The sequence below is a fragment of the Heteronotia binoei genome, chromosome 15 (genome assembly GCF_032191835.1).
Source record: "Heteronotia binoei isolate CCM8104 ecotype False Entrance Well chromosome 15, APGP_CSIRO_Hbin_v1, whole genome shotgun sequence".
Lineage (NCBI taxonomy): Eukaryota > Metazoa > Chordata > Lepidosauria > Squamata > Gekkonidae > Heteronotia > Heteronotia binoei.
In genome coordinates, this window is record NC_083237.1 from 59,329,301 (window position 1) to 59,356,802 (window position 27,502).

The following is a 27,502-nucleotide window of genomic DNA, read 5'->3' on the forward strand; positions in this document are numbered from 1 at the left end:
CACTGCAGTCTGAGCTCACTTTGTATCAGGAACTCCTTTGCATATCAGGCCACACACCCCTGATGTAGCTAATTCTCCAAGAGCTTACAGTAGGCTAGGGGTGGCCAACTGTGTCTCAGGAGCCATATGTGGCTCTTTCACACACATTGTGTGGCTCTTGAAGCCCCCACTGCACCATTGGCTGGCTTGGAGAAAGCATTTGTCTCTTTAAATCACTTTGTCCCAGCCAAGCCAGCCGATAGCTTGGAGAATGTATTTAAAGTTAAAATTGCTTTCTTTTTACCTCTCCCGCCCCATCTATTTGCTTTCCCCCTCCCTCCCTCTCTTCCTTCCTGTCTTGCGGCTCTCAAACACCTGACGTTCATGTCTTGCAGCTCTCAAACATCTGGCATTTAGTCTATGTGGCTCTTACGTTAAGCAAGTTTGGCCACCCCTGCAATAGTCCCTGCAAGAAAAACCCTGTAAGCTCCAGGAGGATCGGCTACATCAGGGGGTGTGGCCTAATACGCAAAGGAGCTCCTGCTACAAAGTGAGCCCTGACTGCGGTCATCTTCAGATATCCTTCTTTGGGCACCCTTGCTATCTGAGGCTAGGTGGATGGTAATTCAAGGAGAGGCCTTCTCGGTTGTGGCACCAAAACAACAGAATTCCCTCCCTAAAGAGATTCGCCTGTCCACCTCCGCCACTGCCTTTGCCAGTGGGGGAATAGCAATCTGTTGCATCTAGCGTTCCCTCCCTGACCCTCCTTCCTGTGTAGGTGTTTAAATGGTTCTCGGTGAATTGTCTTTATCCTATTAAGCAGCAGAAAAGAGCAAGAGTCCAGGAGCACCTTAAAGACTAACAAAATGTGTGGCAGGGGAGAGGCTTTCGCGAGTCGCTGCTCACTTCTTCAGAGACTTGTTTTACCCAGGGGTGGAATTCTAACAGGAGCTCCTTTGCATATTAGGCCACACACCCCTGATGTAGCCAATCCTCCTGGAGCTCTCAGTAGGCCCTGTACAAAGAGCCCTGTAAGGAATTCTAGCAGGACCTCCTTTTCCTATTAGGCCACACACCCCTGATGTAGCCAATCCTCCTGGAGCTCTCAGTAGGCCCTGTACAAAGAGCCCTGTAAGGAATTCTAGCAGGACCTCCTTTGCCTATTAGGCCACACACCCCTGATGTAGCCAGTCCTCCTGGAGCTTACAGCAGGCCCTGTACTAAGAGCCCTGTAAGGAATTCTAGCAGGACCTCCTTTGCCTATTAGGCCACACACCCCTGATGTAGCCAATCCTCCTGGAGCTTACAGTAGGCCCTGTACAAAGAGCCCTGTAAGGAATTCTAGCAGGACCTCCTTTGCCTATTAGGCCACACACCCCTGATGTAGCCAGTCCTCCTGGAGCTTACAGCAGGCCCTGTACTAAGAGCCCTGTAAGGAATTCTAGCAGGACCTCCTTTGCCTATTAGGCCACACACCCCTGATGTAGCCAATCCTCCTGGAGCTCTCAGTAGGCCCTGTACGAAGAGCCCTGTAAGGAATTCTAGCAGGACCTCCTTTGCCTATTAGGCCACACACCCCTGATGTAGCCAATCCTCCTGGAGCTCTCAGCAGGCCCTGTACTGAGAGCCCTGTAAGGAATTCTAGCAGGACCTCCTTTGCCTATTAGGCCACACACCCCTGATGTAGCCAATCCTCCTGGAGCTCTCAGTAGGCCCTGTACTGAGAGCCCTGTAAGGAATTCTAGCAGGACCTCCTTTGCCTATTAGGCCACACACCCCTGATGTAGCCAATCCTTCTGGAGCTCTCAGTAGGCCCTGTACTGAGAGCCCTGTAAGGAATTCTAGCAGGACCTCCTTTGCCTATTAGGCCACACACCCCTGATGTAGCCAATCCTCCTGGAGCTTACAGCAAGCCCTGTACTAAGAGCCCTGTAAGGAATTCTAACAGGAGCTCCTTTGCATATTAGGCCACACACCCCTGATGTAGCCAGTTCTCCTGGAGCTTACAGCAGGCCCTGTACTAAGAGCCCTGTAAGGAATTCTAGCAGGACCTCCTTTGCCTATTAGGCCACACACCCCTGATGTAGCCAATCCTCCTGGAGCTCTCAGTAGGCCCTGTACGAAGAGCCCTGTATGGAATTCTAGCAGGACCTCCTTTGCCTATTAGGCCACACACCCCTGATGTAGCCAGTTCTCCTGGAGCTTACAGCAGGCCCTGTACTAAGAGCCCTGTAAGGAATTCTAACAGAAGCTCCTCTGCATATTAGGCCACACACCCCTGATGTAGCCAATCCTTCAAGAGCTCTAGCCTTGTAAGGAGGATTGGCTACATCGCAGGGTGGGGCCTAATATGCAAAGGAGCCCCTGCTAGAATTCCACCCCCTCAGTTTTACCCTATGTATTTCAAAAGCTTGTTTTAATGCTTTTGATCGTTCGCTGTCTTGGGAATCCCAAGCTGGGTGGAAAGGTGGCATAAAAATGTTTGAAGCAAATAAACAGACCTTTCAGACCTGAAACTACAATGCAGCAAACAAATCTTTAAAACCCTGGCAGGAAACCCTACATCGCCAGAGTCATCAGCCAGCATCAGGTGGAGAGTTAAAGCAAGACAGACCAACTCCTGGCTTGACCAAGCTCGAATTCACCATGGTTGCAATCACACATACCAAATAATGCACTTTCAATCCACTTTTCAACTGGATTTTACTGTGCGAACCGGCAAAATCCAGTTGGATAGTGCATCAAACCTGTTTGGGTTCCTATTTCTTCAGCAGCGTGTGTTTCCCCCCTGCCCCCACTTGTTCGCTGAAACCCTTGCTTGTTGTGACTTTCCACAGGGGAGCTGATCTCGGTCATCTAGAGATCAACTGCAACAGTGGCAGATCTCCAGGTGCCACCTGGAGCCTGGAAACCCTACTTGTGACAAATAATTGCAGATGTGGTTGCAGGGGTTGGACTGGATGACCCTGGGGGACCCTTCCAACTCTATGATTCTATGATTCCCCATGAGCCAAAGGGTGAGTATCGCTCCTACAGAGCCTAGCTAGACAATCTTCCCTTGTGCTCATTTGCCTCCACTTCCTGTGTGACGTAGTCTGAGTCCAGCGGCACCTTCAAGACCAACACAATTTAATTCTGGGCAGAAGCTTTCACGTGCGTGCACGCTGCCTCAACACCCACCCACCCAGGGCTTTTTCTCCCCGCCATCAAAAAACGCTATCCTTTCAGACCTGTCAGTTTCAACATGCCCAGTTCCTGAAGCCCCACATTTTCAGTGGCATCGGCGTTTCCAAGAACAGCCAGAGCATATTTGTCCTCGTACAACTGTGTCCCTCGAATGATGAGAAGGCTCGTCAGCTGCAAGCGACGCACGTGGTTCTTGGCAATCAGCACGTACCCCTGGACCTCTCTGATGTTCTGAGAGAAAGAGAGGGAGGGAAAAATCAAGAGTGATGTTCAAGACACTGAAAGCTGGTTGAGTTCTCTGCCCCCAAGCAGCTGTGTGAGGTGCCACAAATGAGGAGCATGGTGACACACAACTCTCAGGTGTCTCAGAGCCAGTTCGATGTAGTGGTTAACTGCGCGGACTCTTATCTGGGAGAACCGGGTTTGATTCCCCACTCCTCCACTTGCAGCTGCTGGAATGGCCTTGGGTTAGCCATAGCTATCGCAGGAGTTGTGCTTGAAAGGGCAGCTGCTGTGAGAACCCTCTCAGCCCCACCCAACTCACAGCATGTCTGCTGTGGGGGGGGAGAAGATATAGGAGATTGTGAGCCGCTCTGAGACTCTGATTCAGAGAGAAGGGCGGGGTATAAATCTGCCCCCACCTCACAGGGTGTCTGTTGTGAGGGGAGAAGATATAGGAGATTGTGAGCTGCTCTGAGACTCTGATTCAGAGAGAAGGGTGGGGTATAAATCTGCCCCCACCTCACAGGGTGTCTGTTGTGGGGGGAGAAGATATAGGAGATTGTAAGCCGCTCTGAGACTCTGATTCAGAGAGAAGGGCAAGGTATAAATCTGCCCCCACCTCACAGGTTGTCTGTTGTGAGGGGAGAAGATATAGGAGATTGTGAGCCGCTCTGAGACTCTGATTCAGAGAGAAGGGTGGGGTATAAATCTGCCCCCACCTCACAGGGTGTCTGTTGTGCGGGGAGAAGATATAGGAGATTGTGAGCCGCTCTGAGTCTCTGATTCAGAGAGAAGGGCGTGGTATAAATCTGCAGTCTTCTTCTTCTTACACATTGCGGTCAGAGCACACAGAAGAAGAGTTATTTTTATACCCTGCTTTTCTCTATCTGAAGGAATTTCAGAGCATATATATACCTTACAATATATATACATATATACCTTACAATCCCCTTCCCTTCCTCTCCCCGCAACAGACACCCCGTGAGGTAGGTGGGGCTGAGAGAACTCTGAGAGAATTCTGACTGACCCAAGGTCACTCAGCTGGCTTGATGTGGAGGAGTGGGGGAAATCGAACCCGATTCTCCAGATTAGAGTCTGCTGCTCTTAATCACTACACCACACTGGCTCTGGGTCCCCCCCCCCCACCCTCTGTCAGACGCAACATCTTCACTTGGTTGTGGGTTTTCCTCAGTTCCTACAGTGCCTGATTAGGACCAGAATTGAGGGGAACAAGGAGAAGGGGGCTTTGGCCCTGAGTCCGCTTGCGGAGAGGGCGGGATATAAGTCGAACGTAATAAATAAATAATTCCCCGCAGTGCTGTTTCCGCAGTCTGAAATAGTCCCAGGAGAACGTCTGCTGCAGGCCTGCTGAGGAAACCCACATGCACCTCAGGGAACAGGACCGCAGTGTGAGATCAGTCACGGTTGGTTTACAGAAGGAAAACACGAGGCTAAAGGATAATGGCTCACCCACAGCCCCTGAATCAGACTGAGGCCAGACGTGCGCCCAAATGCAAATTTCACCGGCCCAGATCTACCGCTGGTTCTGATTTTCTGGCAGTGCCACTGTTTTATCACATCCTATAAGGTAGACTGGGCCTGCCCACGAAACTAGGGTGGTTGCTTGAGGAAGCGGTGGCAGCCACAGATGATGGCATGAGGTGCTACTAAGTGGGCAGGGCTGCCACAGGGAACGTTACTGGGTTCCCCCGGGGGTGGAAATGAAGTGGGAAGCCACTATGGCGCAATCCGACTCTTCAGAATCTGTCATTTTCCGCAACTTTCTGAGCGTCTGCTTTCCATCTCCGTATAGGAAAGGGAGGGAATAACCACAAAGGGAGGGCATAACCTGTGCCCACTTTTCTCCAGTTCCTTCCTCTCCCCTTTTATCACAAACATTAAAAAATGCATGAGCTTCCCACATCACACCCACCATGAGAAAGGAAGTGTCCACATCAGCCGGCAGATAGGTGATCTCCAAGTTGCCTTGCACGACGTGGCAGTTCTCGTACAGCCGTCGGAGAGTGCCATAATGGTTTACCGGGCTGGACGGTTGCTGCAGCTTCATGTCTGTTCCTGTGCATACTGAAAAGGAAGAGAACAAATGCCAGTGAGGCTGAACTCAAAGGAGCCTTCTCAAGTTTATTCACAGCAGAAGCCAGCAAAAACAATACAGATAGAACCAACGCCGGTTACAGTAACCCATATAAACTGTGCTGAGAGAACAGAGGTAAAATTGCTACAATCAATGATAAAACATATATACCGTTTATAATGGGATTAAACATTTTTAAAACTACAAGCTAAGAGAGAGAGAAAGAAAATGCCTAGCTATTTCCTTTCAGAGCTATGAGTGACTTTCTAGTTCTGGTGGCATGCCAGCCAAATTTAGCTAATTTGAGTATAACCATAGGGTTTCCTAGCATTCAAAAGTTCCTTCAGTTGTTGCATTTTTTGATTTAAGAGTGGTAGGCAAGATTGCAGGAAAAGGAAGGATATCACGGTGAATGCTGTACACCTTGCAGCCGTACAGGACATGGACGAAAGATCCTATCCCTTCATGACAGCAGGGGCAGATAAGATCCTCAAAAGGTATTTTGTCATATCTGCCCTCCAAGACTGCAGAAGGGAGGGTGTCCCGCCTCATGAGAGTAAAAATTATGAGTACAGGAACTCAAAGGAAAAGTCAGCTGCCCACGCGAGCCCCTCGTGTTCCCCAAAGCAACGTGATCTGAATCAGAATGACCCAACAGGAGGCAGGCTTGTTTACTTTCTTTTCCTCAGAACTACCTTACATAAGAACATAAGAGAAGCCATGTTGGATCAGGCCAATGGCCCATCCAGTCCAACACACTGCGTCACATAAGAGAAGCCATGTTGGATCAGGCCAATGGCCCATCCAGTCCAACACTCTGAGTCACATAAGAACATAAGAGAAGCCCTGTTGGATCAGGCCAATGGCCCCTCCAGTCCAACACTCTGAGTCACATAAGAACATAAGAGAAGCCATGTTGGATCAGGCCAATGGCCCATCCAGTCCAACACTCTGAGTCACATAAGAACATAAGAGAAGCCCTGTTGGATCAGGCCAATGGCCCATCCAGTCCAACACTCTGTGTCACAGAAGAACATAAGAGAAGCCATGTTGGATCAGGCCAGTGGCTCATCCAGTCCAACACTCTGTGTCACAGAAGAACATAAGAGAAGCCATGTTGGATCAGGCCAATGGCCCATCCAGTCCAACACTCTGTGTCACACAGTGGTCAAAAAACCCAAGTATCATCAGGAGGTCCACAAGTGGGGCTAGAAGCCCTCCCACTGTGCCCCCCCCCAAGCACCAAGAATACAGAGCATCATTTGCCCCAGACAGAGAGTTCCAACAATACGCTGTGGCTAATAGCCACTGATGGACCTCTGTTCCATATGCTTATCCAATCCCCTCTTGAAGCTGTCTATGCTTGTAGCTGCCGTGAGATCTCGTATCGTGAGGAAGGGAGAAAAGTACTTCTTTCTCTACCTTCTCTATCCCATGCATAATTTTGTCAACCTCTATCCCTAAGCTCCATGGTATGAGCTCTCCGTTGGACTTAAATAGATATGGGATTAAAATCGGGATATAAGGTAGATATTACATACATATGCCGCTAATCAGCTTCAGTACCTTCATTGGCACAGATAAAAATATGCAACAAAGAATACAGATCGAAATGTTTCTTCAGATCTGAAATACAATAAAAGATCACACAGTAAGAGATCTAATTCTTACACTCCCTGATCACCATAGCAATTGTACGTTACCTTGCTATCAAGTGTGTAATATAGGGACGCTTGTCATACAATAGAAAGAAAACTGGCCTCTCTTCAAATAGTCCAAGAAGATTAAACAAGAGGGGGCAAATTACGGAGTCCTTCATAAAGATCACACCCTGTAGGTCCCCACAGGATAGGTCCCACACTGATGATAACTAATAAACCTTCTGTCTGAGGTAGATTAGGCTGAGCAACAGTAACTAGCCCAAAGTCACAATCCCTCCCCTCCATCTCAGTCAAGGTACCGCTGAATTTACAGTGACTTGCTCCATACTGACTTGCTCGTCTTTGCTACTGTGGAAATCAGGCAGCTGGCCTGATCATTCTTTATACCCCTTTGCCCTTGTCAGAATTGATTAAACAAGAAAACCACATCTAATTTAAAAACTACAGGTGCCCCACAGAATGCGGGGGGGGGGGGGAGTCCTATCAAAATGCCAGGTACGTACTCAAGCAGGGACAATTCCTCTCATCACTAAATTTGTTCAGATTATTTTATATCACTTCTTGACCACTTCTCCTCAGATGGGAATCCCTATGCATTGAGTTTGCGTGCGTCCAGGAGATCACCGATGGACAATCCTTTCATTTTTTCTAATTGAAGGATTTACCACAGTCCAAGACCAGCATTAAAACCACCAGAGCTAGAAATGTTTAACTTTTTTTTTTTAAGTTACAGAGATTATATTAAAAACAGCAAAATCATTTCAATAAAAATCCAACCCGCTAGCACACGGACTCCTGCTTGGAATCCATCCAATCCAAGCCGGAAAGGCTGTCTTCCTTTTCAGACGCCCCCCCCACACCCTTCTTCCTGTGCCTCTCCCCCATTTTTTGAAAACTTAAACCAACTGAGCTGCATCGAAGGAATCCTCCCCCAGATTTTGGAACACTAAAGACAAGGGAGAAGGATCAGCCGCTATAGGAAATGCCACGCGCTCCTTTTAACTCCACAGCCAGTTTCAATTGTTTCCGACAGGCTTCCTGCATTACCCCAATGACTTCCAGCAGCCCAGTAGCCTCAACAAAGAAATCCCAGATCCTCAGCCTAACTCTTCAAATGCTTAGAAAACCTGAGGTTTACGAGGCATGGATGGATTGAATGAGCAATCTTGGAAAACAGGGTGATGGGCTTTGCTTTGGAACAAGTAAGATTTGAAATTGGAAGGGGGAAACCTCAGAATCCCGTGCCAAATGAAACAATCAAGGCCAGCGCCTTCCCCCAGATGTTGACTCCTGGATCTGGGACTCAGAGGCTCAGTACCTCTGAATGTGGAGGTTCCCCTCAGTCACCATGGCTAGTAGCCATTGATAGACTTATCCTCCATTCCTCTACATCTTCTGGCAGCAAATTCCACGTTTGAATCACTCTCTGGCGCTGTTCACACAGCGTGTTGTCCATGCTAAACTGACCCAGTTCTGTTCCAGATATCTTTGATCCAGGTATTATCGATCAGACTGCCATACTGCAATTCAAATCACTTCGCGGTGAAAACATCTTCTGCCATCTACATGACAGCACCATGCAGTTCTTTTTTTGTTTTCCCCCACTATTATGCGCATAAGCACATTATGCACCTATGTGCATGCACATAGACCAGAAAACATTATTTGGTTATGCACATATCGCTAAGTGGTAAAAAAAAATGGCAACCGTAAACTGGATGTCTGAGACTCCTTTTGCTCTGGGATAGCGCTTCAGACATCCGGAAGTTGGTCGAGAACTATCCAGACAGAGAAAACTACAAGGTGAAACTGGACAACTCAAAAAACACCGCAAGGGAGCAGGTGACAAAATAATCCGGTTTGGAGAAGGATTGGGGAGGGGAGGACAGCGATTAACTACCGGGAGGCAGATGTTGCTGTCTGATCAGCCACTTTTATTCCAGTAGGAAACAGCCCTGACAACTGATTAAACTGTGCGTCTGAAAGTACTATTTCCTTTTGTCCGTCCTGAACCTCTTGCCCATCAGCTTTGTTGGATGCTTCCTCCCCAAAACTCTAAAACCACGTCCAACACTCCAAAACCACCATAGTTGAAGGTCCTGGTAGTTGGTTCAAGACTAGTAGTATTTTCAGAGACTTCTCTTGGGCACACATCCTCATGATGAGCAGCAAAAGTAGAGCTGGTTTGGTGTAGTGGTTAAGTGTGCGGACTCTTATCTGGGAGAACCGGGTTTGATTCCCCGCTCCTCCACTTGCACCTGCTAGCATGGCCTTGGGTCAGCCATAGCTCTGGCAGAGGTTGTCCTTGAAAGGGCAGCTGCTGTGAGAGCCCTCTCCAGCCCCACCCACCTCACAGGGTGTCTGTTGTGGGGGAGGAAGGTAAAGGAGATTGTGAGCTGCTCTGACTCTTCGGAGTGGAGGGCGTGATATAAATCCAATATCTTCTTCTTCTTCTTCATTTACATTTCACTGTTGAACTGCGAGGTTACGAAGCAAAGCTTTCTCCACTTCAGAGCTTTAGAACACGCTCTGCTGCTTGTTTCATCAACTACATTTTCTTCCCTCACGTCTACTGCATGCTTTATGGTTGTATGGCTTACTGTTAAACCTATTTTGATTTTGTTTTGTTTTGTTTTTTAAAAATTAACCGTTGGAATAGGACGCCACCCTGAAGCCATCCTGGGAAAGCCGAAAAACGAAACTCGAGAGATGCTATAAGCGAAATGTGCTTTTCTGCACGGGGAAAACAACCCTCTCGAGGGCTCCGAGATAAGAAAGGTGTGCCGAAGCCCTGCAGCTATTGGCTATCCCTTAACTAGGGATCCAACCCTGGGCCAATAGTGTGTACAAAACATGCACTCCGCACCTTACTCCAGTACTTCCAGGAATAAAACTTCACCTAAGAAATAACAGGCTGGTTATAAAACGCAGGGCAGGTGAGGTGCGAGCTTGTTTGTCTGGTTGGGATGGGTTCTTTCTCCCCCTTGTTTACTCCCTTTCTCCCCCCCCCCCCTTCCCACGCAAAGCCATTTACGCAACTCGCTTTCCTGCACGGGCAAGCAGAAGGCAGAGAAGCAGAACCGGTCTCAGAGGACGGGCAGCAGAACTCCCTGAGCCCAGTCGCAGCCAAGGGACCATTCCCACAGACACGGCCCCGCCTCCCCCAATCTGATAAAAGTTCGGGCGGCGGGAAAGGGAGACACTGCAATTGGCAGGCGAAAGGGCAGTTCAAGTCGGTTCCAACATTCAGGTGGGGTGAAGCAATCGGCAGGGCGTGGGACCCATAACTAGGTTAAAAACAAACAAGAGAACGGCAGCCGGACTTGGATTTGCAATGGGTGTGTGGCAGCTGAAATAAATATCTGAACTCTGTCTTAGGGTTATGTCCAATACGTCTTAAAAGGATTGCGATGGCCAATGGACCTTCCAGCTCAACATTAGGAAGCACTTCCTGACTGTTAGAGCGGTTCCTCAGTGGAACAGGCTTCCTCGGGAGGTGGTGGGCTCTCCTTCCTTGGAGGTTTTTCAACAGAGGCTAGATGGCCATCTTGCAGCAATGAGGATCCTGTGAATTTAGGGGGAGGTATTTGTGAGTTTCCTGCATTGTGCAGGGGGTTGGACTCGATGACCCTGGAGGTCCCTTCCAACTCTAGGATTCTTCAGGAGGTGGTGGGCTCTCCTTCCTGGGAGGTTTTTCAACAGAGGCTAGATGGCCATTGACAGCAATGAAGCTCCTGTGAATTTAGGGGGAGGTATTTGTGAGTTTCCTGCATTGTGCAGGGGGTTGGACTCGATGACCCTGGAGGTCCCTTCCAACTCTATGATTCTATTATTCTTTTCTCAGGAGCCATCCCAGCTTTTTGTTAATATTCTTCTTATTTTGCCTTTTGGGGGTAGGATCTAGAGACTGCCTTTCTGGAAAAAAACACAGTACGTCCACACATGAACTGGATATGCCTTTCTTGGAGTTGCAGCCCCTCCCTCTGAAGTGGGGGGGAACGGATCCATCTTAGGGTTGCCAGATCTTACCTGGCTGCCAGCGTGATGGCATCACCCAGAAGTGATGTCATCAGGCTGAGGACATTGTGCTTCGGACACTCTAGCATTTGGTTAAAAAAAAATCTATGGTGCCATAGAGTTTTTACCCAAATGCTAGAGCATCCCCAGGCAATGTGCCTGTGATGATGTCAATTCCAGTTGATGTCATTGCACCAGGCACATCAGGCAATAATGGAACAATTTGGGGGGCAGAGCTTCCCCCACGAGCCATCTCCATGCTGGTGAGTTGGAAGCCCCGAAATTGGGGGAATCTCCACTAGGGGTGGGGAAATGGGAACCCTAATCCATCTTGATTCTACTACCCAGGAATGTAAAAACACGCTAGTGAACGCTGGTGCAATCTACAGCCCATGAGTTGGTCCAGTTTGAACTCTTCATACAATTTACCATACGTAGGGAGATTATTTTTTTCTAGTATAATATCTTCTTTGCATTTAAAGTGGGGCAGGACAGAGAGCCAGCGTGGCGCAGTGGTTCAAGTGTTGGACTAGGATCTTGGAGACCCAGGTTCAAATCCCTGCTCCCCCCACGGCAGCTTGCTGGTGACCTTGAACCAGTCACATATTCTCAGGCTAACCTGCCTTACCAGGTTGGTTGTGAGTATAAAACGGACAGAGGAGAATGATGTAAGCCACTACGGTCCTCATGAGAGCGAGAGACAGGATATAAATAATGTAAATAAATAAATATTGCAGAGAAAATGAGTGAATTTATATTATTAGGTACTGACGCCGGCGACAAGCAAGAGGGAGGACAGTGGACGGGCCAACTCAGTAAGCTTTGCAATGAGAACTTTCACAAGCGCCTGAGAACATATCTATTTTTATTATGGTGAAGCAGGGCTTTTTTTGAGCAGGAACGCACCAGAACACAGTTCTGACATGCTTGGTGTCGGGGTGTGTGGCTTAACATGCAAAGTGAGCCTGCTGGGCTTTTTCTACAAAAAAAATGCCCTGTGTTAAACAATGGTGAGGTCAGGAGGTGCGGCCTAATATGCAAATGAGTTGCTGATGGCCTTTTGCTACAAAAAAAATCCATGGATGAACAAAAAAAAGGACAAATTTATTTATTCACTTCATTTATACCCTGCCTTTCTCTCCAACAGAGACCCAAAGGGTTTCCCCTCCTCAATTTTCTCCTTTTCTCAGTTTTCTCCTCACAACAACCCTGCGATGTAGATGAAGTTGAGTGTGTGTGTGTGTGTGTGAATGGCCCAAGGGCGTTTAGCAAGTTTCCATAGCAGAGCAGTGATGCAGCCTCCCAGGGGTCCTCAACATGGTGCCCCGGGCACCATTGTGCCTGCTGACACCTTCCCTGGTGCCTACCAAGTGTTTCGAGAAAGTGGGTGGGGCCAGGTGGGACACTTCCAGTTGGAGGTTTGACTGGCCGGGCAGATTTTTTACAAATGTTTCTTTGATAGCAGCTGCCACCACAGCACGAGGATCTTCACTGTTTGACTGAAGTCAAGCTGTGGCGGCCATTTTGTGGCTGGCTCTGCTTCCTGCGGCAGCCATTTAGTGGCTACCCTCTGTCAGAATTCCACAAGCACCCACAGGAAGCTCAAACAGGATGAGGGCCCCTGAACTAGCCCGATACTCTAACCAATACACCATTAAGTGTGCGGACTCTTATCTGGGAGAACCGCGTTTGATTCCCCACTCCTCCACTTGCACCTGCTGGAATGGCCTTGGGTCAGCCATAGCTCTGGCAGAGGTTGTCCTTGAAAGGGCAGCTGCTGAGGGAGCCCTCTCCAGCCCCACCCACCTCACAGGGTGTCTGTTGTGGGGGAGGAAGGTAAAGGAGATTGTGAGCCGCTCTGAGACTTTCGGAGTGGAGGGCGGGATATAAATCCAATATCTTCATCTACCTCACAGGGTGTCTGTTGTGGGGGAGGAAGGGAAAGGAGATTGTGAGCCACTCTGAGACTCTTCGGAGTGGAGGGCGGGATATAAATCCAATATCTTCATCTACCTCACAGGGTGTCTGTTGTGGGGGAGGAAGGGAAAGGAGATTGTGAGCCGCTCTGAGACTCTTCGGAGTGGAGGGCAGGATATAAATCCAATATCTTCATCTACCTCACAGGGTGTCTGTTGTGGGGGAGGAAGGTGAAGGAGATTGTGAGCCGCTCTGAGACTCTTCGGAGTGGAGGGCGGGATATAAATCCAATATCTTCTTCTTCTTTCTTCTTCCATGGGCCAGTAGTTAAGAATAGCCTCCGCCGCCACTTCAGTAGATTTTACTGCCGAGATGCAGAACCTGGACATTTCAGGGAAGCCTCAAAGAAGAGGCCTGTCTTCTAACAAAGCGGACATCCAACCATTCTGGTTAATTTGTAAAAAATTCAGGGACATCAAAACAGACTTAGGGATATGGAACTGTGTAAGCCATCAAGCCAAACACAACTCATCCACCACGGCAGATGAGGGGAGGGGAAGAAGAAGAAGATATTGGATTTATATCCCGCCCTCCACTCCGAAGAGCCTCAGAGCGGCTCACAATCTCCTTTACCTTCCTCCCCCACAACAGACACCCTGTGAGGTAGATGAAGATATTGGATTTCTATCCCGCCCTCCACTCCAAAGAGTCTCAGAGCGGCTCACAATCTCCTTTACCTTCCTCCCCCACAACAGACACCCTGTGAGGTAGATGAAGATATTGGATTTATATCCTGCCCTCCACTCCGAAGAGTCTCAGAGCGGCTCACAATCTCCTTTACCTTCCTCCCCCACAACAGACACCCTGTGAGGTAGATGAAGATATTGGATTTATATCCCGCCCTCCACTCCGAAGAGTCTCAGAGCGGCTCACAATCTCCTTTCCCTTCCTCCCCTACAATAGACACCCTGTGAGGTGGGTGGGGCTGAGAGGGCTCTCACAGCAGCTGCCCTTTCAAGGACAACCTCTGCCAGAGCTATGACTGACCCAAGGCCATTCCAGCAGGTGCAAGCGGAGGAATGGGGAATCAAACCCGGTTCTCCCAGATAAGAGTCCGCACACTTAACCGCTACACCAAACTGGAGGAGAAGGAAGGAAGGAAGCAAGCAAGCCAAATAGATGGGGGGAGAGAGAGTTGGAAAGAAAGCAACTTTAACTTTAAATGCATTCTCCAGGGAGCCAGCCTTGTGACTCCCAAGCTGCATTTTGGTCACCCCTGGGATAAACCAAGAGTGAGCTAGACTGTCTCCATTTAAACTCAGGCAGGGGACACAGTAATTCTTTGGCTTCCGCAAGGAACGCCTGCGTCCACGGAGGCTGCTCAGCCCTTCTCGCTACTGCATCTCCGAGCGTCATCACGTCACCCCCAGGCATTTGGCGAGGTCTGAAGACAGAACTGCTTTTTCAAGCCCGGCGTGTTTTCAAAAGGAAAAGTGGCTCTCCGAAGAAATGCTGGCGGAGCCGGCACACCCCGCCTCTAACAGGTCTTGGCCCAGCCCAACGTTACTTGCACCAGACAGAATCGAGGGCAACAGCTCCGGAGTAATCCTGCCGCATTTCCGCAGGGAGAATGAGACGTGCAGGTGCGGCATTTGAAAAGAGAGGAATCGTCAAGTAGACGCAGAGCGGGCAGTTCCGAGCACAAGCAAAAAAGACCTTTCGCTCAGCTTGTTCCAGAATCAGCTCAAACACAGGCGGGGAGGGACGCTGTTGGATATTCACAGCATTGCCAGTTCTGGGTTGGGAAATACCTGGAGATTGGGGGGGGGGGGGTGGACACTGTGGAGGATGAAGTTTGAGGAGGGGTCTCAGCAGAGTACAATGCCACAGACTCCGCCCTTCGAAGCCGCCATTGTCTCCAGGGGAACTGACCTCTATTGCCTGGAGATCGGTTGTAATAGCAGTAGACCAGAGTAACCTGTACCATGGCAGCTTTGGGTTTTCAAGAAGTTCTGAAAGTAACAATTTCCCTCCTGGGAGTCGGAGCCATACAGATAGTGTCTGTGTTTGGCAGGAGAAAAACTCAAAAAGGTATGTGTGCTTGCCCTCTCAATTAATTAAGATCAACAATAGCAAATGAAACTTGGCTTTCAAACCTCCGCCGCGCAACATTCCAATCCGCCAGCGCAGCTTAGGAAATTAGATCCTTGCAGCACTGCAAGCGAAAGGGCTATGAAAGAAAGGCAACCCCATCGTTCTCGTGCTGAAATGTATACCGCTTCATACCCCCCAAAGATTCAAGAATGGATTAAGAACATAAGAGAAGCCATGTTGGATTGGGCCAATGGCCCATCCAGTCCAACGCTCTGTGTCACACAGTGGCCAAAAAACCCCCCAAACCAGGTGCCATCAGGAGGTCCATCAGTGGGGTCAGGACACTAGAAGCTCTCCCACCGTTGCCTCCCCAAGCACCAAGAATACAGAGCATCACTACCCCACACAAAGAGTTCCGTCTACACCTTGTGAATAATAGCCACTGATAGACCTCTGCTCCATATATTTATCCAATCCCCTCTTGAAACTGTCTATGCTTGCAGCCACCCCCACCTCCTGTGGCAGTGAATTCCATGTGTTAATCACCCTTTGGGTGAAGAAGTGCTTAAAGAGCCAGCATGGTGATGTGGTTAAAGTCTCAAGCTCGGATCTGAGAAGGAAAGGAAAGGTCCCCTGTGCAAGCACCAGTCGTTTCCGACTCTGGGGTGACGTTGCTTTCACAACGTTTTCACGGCAGACTTTTTACCAGGTGGTTTGCCATCGCCTTCCCCAGTCCTCTACACTTCTCCCTCCCCGCATCTATTTTTCTGCCTGCCTGCCTGCAGCTCTCAAACATCTGACATTTATTCTATGTGGTTCTTATGTTAAACGAATTTGGCCACCCCTGCCCATGGGCAACAAGGAAGCACCAGCAGTGAAGTGGAATATCCAGACGTCATTGCACCCAATGTATGAATGGCTTGTCTTAATCCCCCCACCACCCAAGAAAACATAAACTTCACTCTCTCCAGTTTAAATGGGGAAGGAACTGCAGAATGGCTCTGGTCGGGACGTCTGCCTCAGTGCTCACCCTCTGTGCTCTTACAGGGGGTAGGGTTGCCAACTTTGGGTAGGGAAACTTCTGGAGATTTAGCGGTGAAGCCCAGGAAGGGTAGAGCTCGGAGAGGGGTGGGAGTTCAGCAGGGATGTGATGCCCTACAACCCACCCTCCCAAGCTGCAAGGCTCCTCCAAGGGAACTGACCTCTTCCATCTGGAGATCAGCTGTCATTCCAAGACAACATCAGCCACCTGGAAGCTGAAGAACCTAAGCGCCTCTTCCAAAACGGCACAGGGCAGCTGCCTCTTTCCCATCCCCAACATCCCTTCTAGCCAGGGGGGTTTTTTTGTAGCAGGAACTCCTTTGCATATCAGGCCACACACCCCTGATGTAGCCAATCCTCCAAGAGCTGACAGGGCTCTTCTTACAGCAGGAGTCCCCAACCTCTGGGCCGTGGACCAGTACTGGTCCGTGGCCTGTTATCAACCGGGCCATGAATTATATAGTTATTTCATTATATATTACAATGTAGTAGGAAGAAAGGAAGAAAGAAAGAGAGAGAGAAAGAAAGAGGAAGAGAGAAAGAGAGAGAGAAAGAGAGAGAGAGAGAAAGAGAGAGAGAGAGAAAGGGAGAGAGAGAAAGGGAGAGAGAAAGAGAGAGAGAAAGAAAGAGAGAAAGAAAGAGAGAAAGAAAGAAAGAGAGAAAGAAAGAGAGAAAGAAAGAGAGAAAGAGAGAGAAAGAAAGAAAGAAAGAAAGAAAGAAAGAAAGAAAGAAAGAAAGAAAGAAAGAAAGAAAGAAAGAAAGAAAGAAAGAATCAGAAGCAGGAAGCAGAAGAAAAAGGAAGCAGAAGGAGGAGAAGGAGAAGGAGAAAGAAGAAGAAGGAAGGAGGAGGGAGGAGAAGAAGGAGGAGGGAGGAGAAGGGAGGAGAAGACAATGACAACACTGGATTTATATCCTGCCCTCCACTCTGAATTTCAGGGTCTCAGAGCAGCCTACAATCTCCTTTACCTTTCTCCCCCACAACTGACACCCTGTGAGGTGGGTGGGGCTGAGAGAGCTCTCCCCAGAAGTTGCCCTTTCAAGGACAACTCTGTGAGAAGCTATGGCTGACCCAAAGCCATTCCAGAAGCTGCAAGTGGAGGAGTGGGGAATCAAACCCGGTTCTCCCAGATGAGTCCACACACTTCACCACGACACCATACACTTCAAAAGTAAAGTGCACAATTGTATCATCCCGAAACCATCACCCCCCACCCCCAGTCCACGGAAAAATTGTCTTCCACAAAACCGATCCCTGGTGCCAAAAAGGTTAGGAACTGCTGTCTTGCAGGGCCTACTGTAAACTCTTGGAGGATTGGCTACATCAAGGGAGTGTAGCCTAATATGCAAAGGAGTTCCTGCTACAAAAAGAGCCTGACTTTTAGCCCTTTAAAGGGCCTTCCCCCCTTTTCCCTACTACCAAGCTATTCTGTTTACAGCACAGATCTGTAGGAAAACTGAAGCGGAGGGGATATTCCAAGCAGCAGAGGCCCCTGGGAAAATATCACATAACGTGCATGGATTTGCACCAGCCTAATAGAGACAAAAGATGGAGGAGGAGGAGGAGGGGATGAGAAACAGGATTTGTAGCTTAATCATGAGGATTCAGGGGGCCGTGCTGGTCTGAAGTGGAAGAACAACGTTCAAGTCCAGTGGCATCATAATCAACAGGAGAAAGCAACAATCGAAGTGAAAATGGTCCCAAGGGGCAAGGAACATTGACTGCAAAGTCAGTATTAATGGGAGAAAGTATGTGTGGAGGGGGAGATAAGAGCTTATTACAGTATCTGGGAGAACAAAAGCGCGGAGGTTTCCAAATTCCTCCAGTCCCCCAAAGATCTCCGGCTTATAAAAACCCTCTCGGCGACATCAATTGCCCTTCTCCCTTTTACGTTAGAATCGTTTTTCGAACATTTCAGGAGGGACACTGCTTTGCACCTGACAGGCACTGCTGGCGGGAGAGATGAAGATTCACTGGCCGAAGGATCCCTCTGAGGGAAAAAGAGAGGCACATGCTTTGCCAAGGGGAGATGTGCCAAGGGGCTGCCCCGCCGCCAGACCGTAGCAACCGCTTCCCTCCCCGAAAGCTGGCCTCGCAAGCGCACAGCCGTGACTCTCCTCCTCCGGGAGGATCCATTCAAAGGGCCAGTAATAAAGTCGACTCCCGCCTGCTGGAATTCCCGACATGTCAGCCAGCTGTTTCCCAGCAACCGTCCACAGAAGGATTCAGGCCTGGGCCACCCAGAAGAATGGAAGGGGACGGCTCTTCTCTACCGCTTGGGGGGAGGGCGTTTTAAAATTAGCTGGTGCCCACTGGCTGCTTTAGGAGTTGGTAGGACTCCATTCCGGTGACAGCCCCCACAATTTTAATAAGTCTACCGGAAGCACATCTCCTTGGATGCTTTTTTTAAAATGCGATGCGCCATTTAGGTTTCTGGAAACAAACTATTACTAAATATAATCCAACAGAGGGAAGGAGACGCACACACTGATTCCGCGAGAAACTCCTGGAATGCTCAGAATTATAGTCTGATATTGTTAAATATTGCACAATGTATGTATTGAATTTTTGTTGTTAGCCGCCCTGAGCCTGCTTCGGCGGGGAGGGCGGGATATAAATAAAATTTGTTGTTGTTGTCAGAAGAAAGGTGAGCGTATAAGTCAAGCATTTCCCCCACCACCACCAAAAAAAATCTTTTTTCGGCCTGAGGACCAATGTTCTTTCTAAGCTGTGGAGTCTTGTGAGCAAAAATTCTACTTTGTGAGCTCCTTGTAATAAAGTTGTGAGCTGCTGCATAAATTATTTTGCTCTGGGGCCATTTTTCATGAGCTAAGACAAAAATGTGTGAGCTGGAGGCTAAAAATCTGTGAGCTAGTTCACGCTCACTCAGCTTAGAGGGAACACTGCTGAGGACACCTTTGGAATTCTGATACGGTGGGGTGGGCACAGCAACAAAATGGCGGCCACAAGTGGTGGCTCTAGCTACAAAAATGGCTACTGCAGCGTACTTTCAGTCACACAGTGAAAATCCTTGTGTTGTAGGGGCTGCTGTTGCCATAGCAACATATTTAAATGTCCGCAGAGGTGATCAAGTTGTTAATACTCAGCCAGAAACCTTGTTGGGCAAAAATCCCTACCTAGCCGTATGCACCTCTTAAAAACTAGCCCAACAGTTTTAAACACTACACCACATTGGCTCTCCATCCCATCTCTATTTACAAAATCATTTGTGATAAAAGAAAACCAAGTTTCTTATCTTTCAAACTCTTTTTCCGCAACTCACCATCATGTAAACGTGAGTATTTGCAAGGAGACAAAGTCAAAAACCAAGGGTACCCTAGAATATCCACACGCCTGGCACAAACACAAGCCCCTCTCAAATCACCTTTTCATTTCCTCACCATCCTTCAGGTTTCCATTTTCTGATACAATCTGAGAATCGGGAAACAATGGAGAAGACCTGCCAAGAGGCAGGTGGGAGGGTGATAATGGGGTACGCGGAAGCCCCCAAGCTTCCCTTAAGACAAGGGGGCCACAGACAGGTTTGTGGACTGGTAGAAACAGGATTGCCAGGCTTGGAGCTTTGGGTGTGAGGTTTTGGAGTTCATTCTCGCAGCTGCAGGACAGATCTTCAAATAGGGTTGCCAAGTCCAATTAAAGAAATATCCGGGTACTTTGGGGGTGGAGCCAGAAGACTTTGAGGGTGGAGCCAGGAGACACTGGGGTGGAGCCAGGAGGAAGGTTATGACAAGCATAACTGAACTCCAAAGGGAGTTCTGGCCATAACATTTAAAGGGACCACACACCTTTTAAATGCCTTCTTTCCATTGGAAATAATGAAGGATAGGAGCATAAGAACATAAGAGAAGCCATGTTGGATCAGGCCAATGGCCCATCCAGTCCAACACTCTGTGTCACACAGTGGCAAAAAAAATTATATATATACACACACACACACACACACTGTGGCTAATAGCCACCGATGGACCTGTGCTCCATATTTTTATCTAAACCCCTCTTGAAGGTGGCCATGCTTGTAGCCGCCAGCACCTCCTGTGGCAGTGAATTCCACATGTTAATCACCCTATGGGTGAAGAAGTACTTCCTTTTATCCGTTTTAACCTGTCTGCTCAGCAATTTCATCGAATGCCCACGAGTTCTTGTATTGTGAGAAAGGGAGAAAAGTACCTCTTTCTCTACTTTCTCCATCCCATGCATTATCTTGTAAACCTCTATCATGTCACCCCGCAGTCGACGTTTCTCCAAGCTAAAGAGTCCCAAGAGCACCTTCTTTTGGGGCTCAAAGAACTGGACTCCTTGGTCCAATCCTTTTGAACCTTTGAGGGTATTTTGAGGAGAGGGATCAGATGTTATGTTGAAAAACTGGTGCCTCTACCTCAAAAAAACAGCCCCTCCAGAGCCCCAAATACCCGCAGATCAATTATCCATTATATCCTATGGGAATCGGTCTTCATAGGGAATAATGGAGTGCCCAGGAGACATTCCCCACCTGGCTTTCTTATTACCCTGAAGCGAGAAGAGGGCGCCAAACCAGGGGATCCCCTGCCCTTACCTGGGGATTGCCAACCCTATCTTCAAAGCTGCATGTTTGGGAATACATACAATCGTGAATATTCCCAGTATTGCACAGAAGGCTTCTAGCGGAAGCACTAGTATTAGCCCTGACGTTCCCAGGCCCTACCCCATGAGTCTCAGGATTTGAGATGCTGGAAATCGGGCAACTCTGAACAACCTGAAATCAAGTTCCTGGACCTGAATGCTGTTTGAAAGAAATTAGGCCTGGGTTGTTGGCATTCCAAGCAAACCAGCAATTTGTTAAAATATAAGCAAACATCAGCATTATTCTTTGCAAAGTTGGAGTCCAGTGGCATTTTTAAAGACCGACGAAGCTTTATTCAGAATGCAAACTTTCATGTGTGTGCGTGACAGCTTACATTCTGAATAAATCTTTGTTGGTCTTAAAGGGGCCGCTGGACTCCAACTAGGGTTGCCAAGTCCAATTGAAGAAATATTTGGGGATGGAGCCAGGGGCAAGGGTGTGACAAGCATAACTGAACTCCAAAGGGAGTTCTGGCCATCACATTTAAAGGGACCGCACACCTTTTTAAATGCCTTCCTTCCATAGGAAATAATGAAGGATGGGGCACCTTCTTTTGGGGCTCATATAATTGGACCCCCTGGTCCAATCTTTTTGAAAATGGGAGGGGTACTTTGGGGAGAGGCACTGGATACTATACCGAAAATTAGGTGCCTCTACCTCAAAAAATAGCCCCCCCAAAGCCCCAGATACCTGTGGATCAATTCTCCATTATTTCCTATGGGAATAAATCTCCATAGGGAATAATAGAATTCCCAGCAGACATTTCCCTCCCCTCCCCCCCCCCCCGTTTTCTGATGACCCTGAAGCGGGGGAAGGGCCTCCAAACCAGGGGATCTCCTGCCCCTACCTGGGGATTGAGCAACACTAAGAGCAACGCGGATGATAGAGCAGGGAATAAAGGTGAAACACCTCAGTGAAAACCAGCCTCAAGTCTGAATATACGAATGTCATAGTTTAAACAAATCTTAGAAAAATATTCAAAGTGTATTCACAGTCATAGGATATCAATTCAAATAAAGAACAGATGCCCTCACCCCAAAGTCACCCCAAAGACAACTCTCAGGTATGGGAAACTGGCTATACCTTGTGAAGTATATTTGAAGCAGCAGCATTAAAATGAAGTCAGTATTTGAGGAAAGCTTGCAGAAGCGAGAGTGCAAAACGTGGGATTTGAGTACTACCGCGTCGCGTTATACCATCTATGTGCCTCGCGGCACAGAAGAAGATTCCTCTGGAATGATATTTTTCACTGAAATTTTTGACTGAAAGCATGGTTCTTCCTATGGGACTTTACCACTTGAATTTCTACCTTCCTCCAGCGATTGAAAGATTGTGGACATTGAGTTGTCTTTGAGTGACTCCGGGGTGAGGGTTTATGTTCTTTATTTGTATTTATATCCTATGACTGTGAATACACTTTGAATATTTTTCTAAAATTTGTTTAAACCATGACATTCATATATTCAGACTCGAGGCTGGTTTTGGCGGAGGTGTTTCATCTTTATTCCCTGCGCCACCTGGGGATTGGAAACCCTAACTCCAACTTTCTTCTATTGCTTCAGACCAACACGGCAGCCCACCTGGATCTATTATTATTTGCACATCATGGGCACACATCTGGAACACACAGTGGCACAAACTTGTTGGGCTGAGCTCCTAAATGCCATTTCAAGACCACTGCATGTGGTGGGAGGAGGTTATAAGCATCGAGGCACTGCTGTTGAAAACGCAGCTGCGCTGGGCAGGGCGTATTTCCAGGATGGAAAACCACCGCCTTCCCAAGATTGCCCTGTATAGCGAACTTTCCACCGGCCATCGAAATAGAGGGGCACCAAAGAAGAGGTACAAGGACTCCTTGAAGAAATCCCTTGGTACCTGTTGTATCAACCATCACCAGTGGTCTGACCTAGCCTCAGATCGCAAAGCATGGAGGCACACCATCCACCAGGCTGTCTCTTCCTTTGAGAACGCACGCATAGCTGGTCTTGAGGACAAAAGGAGATCGAGGAAGAATCGCACTGCTACAGCACCAACCCCAAATCAGACTTTTCCCTGCAGCCACTGTGGCCGGACCTGCCTGTCCCGCATTGGTCTTGTCAGCCACCAGCGAGCCTGCAGCAGACGTAAACTACTGCACCCTTCTTAAATCTTCGTTCGCGAAGTCAAGCCGAAGAAGAAGATGTGGTGGTGATGGTGGTGACGGGGCTTGTTTGTGGTTCCTCAACAGGTTCCACGTACAGAGTTTACAGAGCCAAGGCAGGCAGGGTAACAACGTGCCATTGTGTTATCTCAGCTGCTGTGGGGATATCTCCCCAACCCAGTTCACAATGTGGTCCTACCGCTAGACTGGCCTTGAAATTCCATCCTCTCGTCTTGCCCAGGCATTAGAATTTCTGACAACCTTGGGTGGACCGCATTCCTCAGGGCGCACACAAAGGTCTCATTCATGTTGCACAAACCAGACCCCCGTCCATAAACATGCGTCTCTCAGCACAGATAATAGTTCTCCACGAGGAAAACAATACGCATTGGAAAACGAGTGCGTGCGCAACTCCGCCTTCGGAGAGCATTTCGTTATCAGGACGACACAGCAGATTGCAAACCTCTCTCAAGAGGTCCAGTGTTATGCCTTGAAAAGACCATGTACTTTTCTCCTGTAGATTCCATTATGATTTACGTGCATCTTATCTGGATTCTATATTGCAATCCCTGGAGGTTAAACCTGATGAAAGCAAGATAGTGAGTTTACTAGCCTCAAATGAAGCTGAAACCATCGAAGTGGTGGCAAACTTCCTTTACTGTGCTTAAAAGAGGAGGAGTCTGTTTGGAATGTTTAATTAACCACCTTGTTTCCTGCTTCCTTGATTTGATACTGCTGTTATGCCAATAAAGGTTCTGTGACCGTGAAAAGACTTTTGCTGCAGTCTCGGAACATGGCGGTGGTGGTGAAAGTGCCGTCAATTCTCAGTCAACCTATGACAACCCCATAGGGCAGGGGTCCTCAAACTTTTTAAATAGGGGGCCAGTTCACTGTCCCTCAGACTGTTGGAGGGCCGGACTGCCGTTACTGTACAAGGCCGCGGGCCGTCAGTTCTCCGTCTTCTGCATCTCTCTCCCTTCCCCACACCACACACCCCGGCCTGGGAACTCACCTCACCTCGGTATCACCTCACACTCTGTCTCCGCCACCTCAGCCCAGTGCCAGAGTGTGCGTTGCTAACGCGAGTTTAGGTCGAACGTCACTTCCGGTCTGATTTTGCCATAACCAGGCGGGCCGCATAAACGTCCTCAGCGGGCCGCATCTGGCCCGTGGGCCGTAGTTTGAGGACCCCTGCCATAGGGTTTTCAAGACAAGAGACGTCCAGTTTTCCATTATCTGTCTCTGTGCAGAGACCCCAGACTTCTTCCTTGGTGGTCTCCCATCCAAATCCTGACCCCACTTAGCTTCTGATGAAATCAGGCTAGCCCAGGCCACCCAGGTCAGGGCTCCCAGAATGCAGTTGGGACTTTGTGCTGAAAGAACGGCATTCACTTTTTTCCTCTCACCGCAAATACTAGAACTCCAGGACATCCAATGAAACTGATGGACAGTAGGTTCAGGACAGACAAAAAGAAATACTACCTTACACAGAGCGATTCAAATGTGGAATTCGTTGCCAGAGGACGGCCACAAGAATAAATATCTTTAAAGGGGGATGTCTGCATCCTGACATCTGGGTTTCAGACTTCACGACCTGCCAACTCTCCTCAGGAGAATTACCAAAACCGGGGTTCACCTCAGGAGTGCACGACAATGGAGCAAGCCCTTGACTAACCGAGAACAATTTCTGGCCACTGTGTGATACAGAGTGTTGGACTGGATGGGCCATTGGCCTGATCCAACATGGCTTCTCTTATGTTCTTATGTGACACAGAGTGTTGGACTGGATGGGCCATTGGCCTGATCCAACATGGCTTCTCTTATGTTCTTATGTGACACAGAGTGTTGGACTGGATGGGCCATTGGCCTGATCCAAAATGGCTTCTCTTATGTTCTTAAGTGACACAGAGTGTTGGAATGGATGGGCCACTGGCTTGATCCAACATGGCTTCTCTTATGTGACACAGTGTTAGACTAGATGGGCCATTGGCCTGATCCAAAATGGCTTCTCTTATGTTCTTAACAGCGATTCTTGGCACTCAGAGGCAAGAGGAGGGGGCCTGATAGAGTCACCTGGGAAAACAGAGGGAAATCAGGTGTCATCATCAGGGGGAGAGGAGACCAAGGATGCTGACAGGGAGGGAAAAGTCCAGGGGGGGGGACCGGTCGAAACCAGTTCCATCCAGTCTCCGCTGGCACCTCCCGGTGGGAGCAAGAGGGAAGAGAGCACAAGGGGATTTAACCCAGCTGGGACAGATGAGAGTTCCAAGAGAGAGGTTAATGATTGGTGCAAGAGAAAAGACCGGGAAAGGGAGGCAACAAAGGGGACCATGAGGTTGGGAGAAAGCACCAGAGAGGTTGGGAGAAGAAAAGATCCCCTCAAGGCTTGGAGGAAGATATCGGTGAGAGTGAACCGCTTCCCCAGGCACGTCTGAGTTCCCAATAAGGTTCCCCACCGGGTTCCTTATCCTGGAAGTCTTTTTGCCTGAGGGGAGTGAGAGCGGTGGTGAGGCTGACAGAGGATTAGACAGATTCATGGAGGAGAAGTCTCTCCATGGCTGCTAGCCATGGTGGTTGAGAGGAACCGCCACACTGAGAGGCGCTAAGCTTCTGAATCCCAGAGCCAGTCAAATCAGAGGAAGGTCTGGGCCTCTATGCCCTGTTGCTGGCCCTCCAGAGGAGCTGTTTGGCCCCTGGGTGAGACAGGAGGCTGGACTAGATGGACCCCTCGTCTGATCCAGCAGGGCTCTTCTTACGCTGTTATCTGGGGTAGATCTTGGACTCTATGTCTGTCGGTCTTCCATAGGAACTGTTTGGCCCCTGGGTAAAACAGGATGCTGGACTAGATGGACCACTGGTCTGGTCCAACAGGTCTCTCCTTACATTCTTATCAGGGGAAGATCCTGGCCTCCATGCCCTGTTGTTGGCCTTCCAGAGGAACTGGTTGGCACCTTTGTGAGGCAAGATGCTGGACTAGATGGACCAGGGAGGGACAGTGGCTCAGTGGTAGAGCATCTGCTTGGGAAGCAGAAGGTCCCAGGTTCAGTCCCTGGCATCACCAACTGAAAAGGGTCCAGGCAAATAGGTGTGAAAAACCTCAGCTTGAGACCCTGGAGAGCCGCTGCCAGTCTGAGAAGACAATACTGACTTTGATGGACCAAGGGTCTGATTCAGTATAAGGCAGCTTCAATTGTTCATATGACCACTGATCTGATCCAGCAGGGCTCTTTTTTTATATATTCTTAAAGACTCTGAAGTACCCTGTTGCTTTACACACGCAAGGACTGAAACCTAGTACTGAAAACTGACCAAGTTGCTAAACTCTGACCCATCGTGAGCCTTGCATGGCAATTACAAGCACACCAATGCACCACGAGTCTTTCAGGCCCCCATTTATTATATATAATAGTTTATGTGAGAGTCAGAGATTCTAGTAAGAACTACATAAACGTCAGATATTGGAGAGCCGCAAGCCATGAATGTCAGATGTTGGAGGGAGGGAGGGAGGGAGGGAGGGAGGGAGGGAGGGAGGAAGGAAGGAAGGAAGGAAGGAAGGAAGGAAGGAAGGAAGGAAGGAAGGAAGGAAGGAAGGAAGGAAGGAAGGAAGGAAGGAAGGAAGGAAGGAAGGAAGGAAGGAAGGAAGGAAGGAAGGAAGGAAGGAAGGAAGGAAGGAAGGAAGCCATGAATGTCAGATGTTGGAGGGAGGGAGGGAGGGAGGAAGGAAGGAAGGAAGCCATGAATGTCAGATGTTTGAGGGAGGGAGGGAGGGAGGGAGGGAGGGAAGGAAGGAAGGAAGGAAGGAAGGAAGGAAGGAAGGAAGGAAGGAAGGAAGGAAGGAAGGAAGGAAGGAAGGAAGGAAGGAAGGAAGGAAGGAAGGAAGGAAGGAAGGAAGGAAGGAAGCCATGAATGTCAGATGTTTGAGGGAGGGAGGGAGGGAGGGAGGGAGGAAGGAAGGAAGGAAGGAAGGAAGGAAGGAAGGAAGGAAGGAAGGAAGGAAGGAAGGAAGGAAGGAAGGAAGGAAGGAAGGAAAATAGATGGGGGGAGAGGTAGAAAGAAAGCACCTTTAAATGCATTCTCCAAGCTGATGGCTGGCTTGGAGAAGTGAACTTAAGAGACAAATGCCTTCTCCAAGCTGGCTGCTGAAGCACTGAAGGCTTCAAGAGCCACAAAATATGTGTGAAAGAGCCACCTGTTCTTGACTTAAGGTCATACCAGACAGCAAGAGCTCTTTACAGCTCTAAAATTTATTGGAAGTTGACCCTGACTTAAAAGATAAAGGGGGAACCCTTTCCGCTCAATCCACTGCCAATAAAATTGCCTTGCCCAGCTGTTATTATCATCTCCTGTACTCTTAGCAGCTATCAGTAGGGGGAAACTGGCAAGCTTTTTAAATTAAACTAAATACCAAACTGGACACATTGTGAAAGTTTGCCAATTTAAAAAAAACAAAAAACAAAACAGACAGTCGTGGTATAATTTTAAATAAAAACACCACGGCCAAAAGATCTGAAGGAAAAAAAAATGTTCTGCA

The 27,502-nt window shown here is 48.7% G+C and overlaps 1 protein-coding gene across 1 annotated transcript in view; it reads right to left on the reverse strand.

The window, feature by feature from the left end:
• Positions 1-27,502, reverse strand: part of ERBB2 (erb-b2 receptor tyrosine kinase 2) — a 148,845-nt gene that overhangs the window by 77,020 nt on the left and 44,323 nt on the right. The window contains exons 2-3 of the mRNA XM_060256668.1: positions 5,321-5,472; positions 3,210-3,396 (exon numbers count right to left, since the gene is read on the reverse strand). Coding sequence (XP_060112651.1) covers positions 3,210-3,396; positions 5,321-5,472 — 339 coding nt within the window. The remainder of the gene's footprint in view (positions 1-3,209; positions 3,397-5,320; positions 5,473-27,502) is intronic.